The 3251-nt window shown below is 70.7% G+C and overlaps 1 protein-coding gene across 1 annotated transcript; it reads left to right on the plus strand.

Moving 5' to 3' along the window:
- Window positions 1-295: 295 nt before the first annotated feature.
- MRPS24 (mitochondrial ribosomal protein S24) lies at window positions 296-1679 on the plus strand (the record flags this gene model as incomplete). The annotated part of the gene is made up of 2 exons (XM_040618232.1): window positions 296-431; window positions 1353-1679. Coding segments are annotated over 2 exons (420 nt in total), but the record flags the coding sequence as incomplete, so codon positions are not given.
- Window positions 1680-3251: the final 1572 nt, after the last annotated feature.

Raw genomic sequence — 3251 nt, forward strand, 5'->3', positions numbered from 1 at the left:
CCTCTGACACCCCCTCCCCACCCCTGACACCCCCTCCCCCCTCTGACACCCCCTCCCCACCCCTGACACCCCTTCCCCCCCTCTGACACCCCCCTCCCCCCCCTCTGACACCCCCTCCCCACCCCTGACACCCCTTCCCCCCCTCTGACACCCCCTCCCCCCCCTCTGACACTCCCTTCCCCCCCTCTGACACCCCCTCCCACCCCTGACACCCCCTTCCCCCTCTGACACCCCCTTCCCCCCTCTGACACCCCCTCCCCCCCTCTGACACCCCCTCCCCCCGCTCTGACTCCCCCCCCCCGACGCCCCCTCCCCACAGACGCGGGCAGCACGGGTGCGCGTGGGCAAAGGGGACAAGCTGGTGACCTACGAGCAGGCGCACCCGCCCCACTACATCGCCCACCGCAAGGGCTGGCTGTCCCTGCACACCGGTGGGTGGGGGTGGGGACGTGTGGGGCGTGAGGGTGGGGTGAGGATGGGCTGTGGGGTGTTGTGGGACGGGGGCACACGGGTCTTGTGGGGACGGGGAGCTGTGGGGCACGTGGGGTGTGGGGATGGGGACATGTGGGGCACATGGGCGTCGCAGGCACGGGGCACACGGGGCTGGGGGCACACGGGGCAGGAGGGCGCTGTGGGGCATGAGGGCGCTGTGGGGCACGTGGGCATCGTGGGGCCGGGGATGTGGGGCACACGGGTGTCACAGGGATGGGGCACATGGGGCACATGGGGCTGGTGGCACATGGGGAATGATGGCACCATGGGGCACGTGGGCATCGTGGGGCCGGGGATGTGGGGCACATGGGTGTCACAGGGACAGGGCACATGGGGACAGGGCACAATGGGGCACGAGGGCATTGGGGGGCGGCCGGTGTGGGGATGTGGGGCACACGGGTGTCACAGGGATGGGGCGGATGGGGCACATGGGGCACACGGGGCTGGTGGCACATGGGGCAGGAGGGCACTGTGGGGCATGAGGGCGCCGTGGGGCACATGGGCATCGTGGGGCCGGGGATGTGGGGCACACGGGTGTCACAGGGACGGGGCACATGGGGACAGGGCACAATGGGGCACGAGGGCATTGGGGGGGCGCCCGGTGTGGGGATGTGGGGCACACGGGTGTCACAGGGATGGGGCACATGGGGCACATGGGGCACATGGGGCACTGTGGGGCAGGAGGGCGCCGTGGGGCACGTGGGCATTGTGGGACTGGGGATGTGGGGCACACGGGTGTCACAGGGACGGGGCACACGGGGCACACGGGGCTGGTGGCACGCGGGGCGCGAGGGGGCCATGGGGCCGCGGGGGGCTGCGGTGGGGGCTGGCGTCCCCATCGCGTGCGGCTGTGCCGGCAGGGAACGTGGCGGGCGAGGCGGGCGCGGCGGAGCGGGCGCTGGAGGACGCCTTCCTGCGCCGCTTCCTCTACGGCACCTTCCCGGGCGTGCTGGCGGACGCGGTGGTGCTGAAGCGCCGCGCCAACCTGCTGGTGGTCTGCGCGCTGCTGCTGCGGACGCTGCCCCCCGCCAAGCTGCACTTCCTGGGGGGCTACACCGAGACCCTCCTCGCCCACTTCTACAAGTGCCCCGTGCGCCTGGAGCTGCAGACGGTGCCCGCCAGGGTGCCCTACAAGTACCTCTAGCGTAATAAATAGTCTGGTCTAATAAAGCGGGGCGCCGCGCCCACCCCTTGCCTGTGGGGCTTGGGGGGTTGGGGGGTGGGCGGTGGGGGGGTGCGGCCCCGTGGGCACCGTGACGGGGGAGCCCGGCCCGTGCACCCCAGGCGTGCTTGGTCCCACCAGGCCCCGTCCCCACGGGTTCCTCGTGCCCACACGGTCGTTGTGCCCCACTAGATCCTCTCCCCCCATGGCCCTTGTGCCCCAACAGGCCCCGTCCCCGTGGTGTCCTTGTGCCCCACATAGCGCTTGGGCCCCCCATGGCCCTTGTGCCCCATGGGGCCCATCCCCCCACGGCCATTGTGCCCCCCATGGCCCTTGTGCCCTGCAGGGTCCTGTCCCCCCATGGCCCTTGTGCCCCACATGGCCCTTGTGCCCTGCAGGGTCCTGTCCCCTCATGGCCCTTGTGCCCCATGGGGCCCATCCCCCCACGGCCGTTGTGCCCCCCACGGCCCTTGTGCCCCGCAGGGTCCTGTCCCCTCATGGCCCTTGTGCCCCATGGGGCCCATCCCCCCACGGCCGTTGTGCCCCACATGGCCCTTGTGCCCCGCAGGGTCCTGTCCCCCCATGGCCCTTGTGCCCCATGGGGCCCGTCCCCCCACGGCCCTGTCCCCATGTGGCCCTTGTGCCTCACGTGGCCCTGACGCCGTGGTGCCCTTGTGCCCCACGGGACTCCAGCCCTGGGGGGCCCGAGCGCCCTACATGTGGCTGTCCCCACAATGCCCGTGTGCCCCACATGGCCCTGTCCCTGTGGTGCCTCTGTCCCGTCCCTGTGGCATTCAGGTGCCCCACATGGCCCCATCCCCAGACGCCCACGTGCCCCACACATCCCTGTCCCCACAGTGCCCACGGGCCTTGTCCCTACGATGCCCGTGTCCCTCGGGCATCCCTGTGCCCCACATGTCCCTGTCCCCATGGTGCCAGCGCACCCCACGTGGCCCTGTCCCCACAGCACTCTTGTGCCCCACACGGCCCCGTCCCCACAGCACCTGTGCGACCCACATGTCCCTGTGATGCCCACATGCCCCACGGGGCCCTGTCCCCACAGCGCCCAGTGGCTTGTCCCCACACGTCCCCATCCCTGCGTGCCCCACACATCCTGTCCCTGCCAGTCTCATGTCTGAGAAAACCAGTTTAAATACGAGAGCAGTCGGGGAGGGGCAGGAGGGCTCAGCCCTGCCTGGGGCCGTGGCCTTGTCCTTGAAGTGGGGGTTGCTGAGGGCCAGCCCCCCACCCTGCCCCATGCCGGCCGCCGTGTCCCCCAGCGGTACCCGCAGGCTGGGTCCCGTGGGGACAGTGCCAGGCTGCCATCGTCTGTCCCCAGGAGGTTGGAGGGTGCAGGATGGGGGATGGGGGGTGCGGGATACGGAGGGATGAGGGATGGCGGGTGCTGCTGGGAGGGGGATGCAGTGGGAAGGATGCGGGATGCGGGATGCGGGATGCGGGATGCGGGATGTGGGATGCGGGATGTGGGATTTGGGATGTGGGATGCAGTATGTGGGATGCGGTATGTGGGATGCGGGATGCGGGATTTGGGATGCGGGATTTGGGATTTGGGATGCGGGATTTGGGATGTGGGATG

The sequence above is a fragment of the Falco naumanni genome, chromosome 19 (assembly GCF_017639655.2).
Source record: "Falco naumanni isolate bFalNau1 chromosome 19, bFalNau1.pat, whole genome shotgun sequence".
NCBI lineage: Eukaryota > Metazoa > Chordata > Aves > Falconiformes > Falconidae > Falco > Falco naumanni.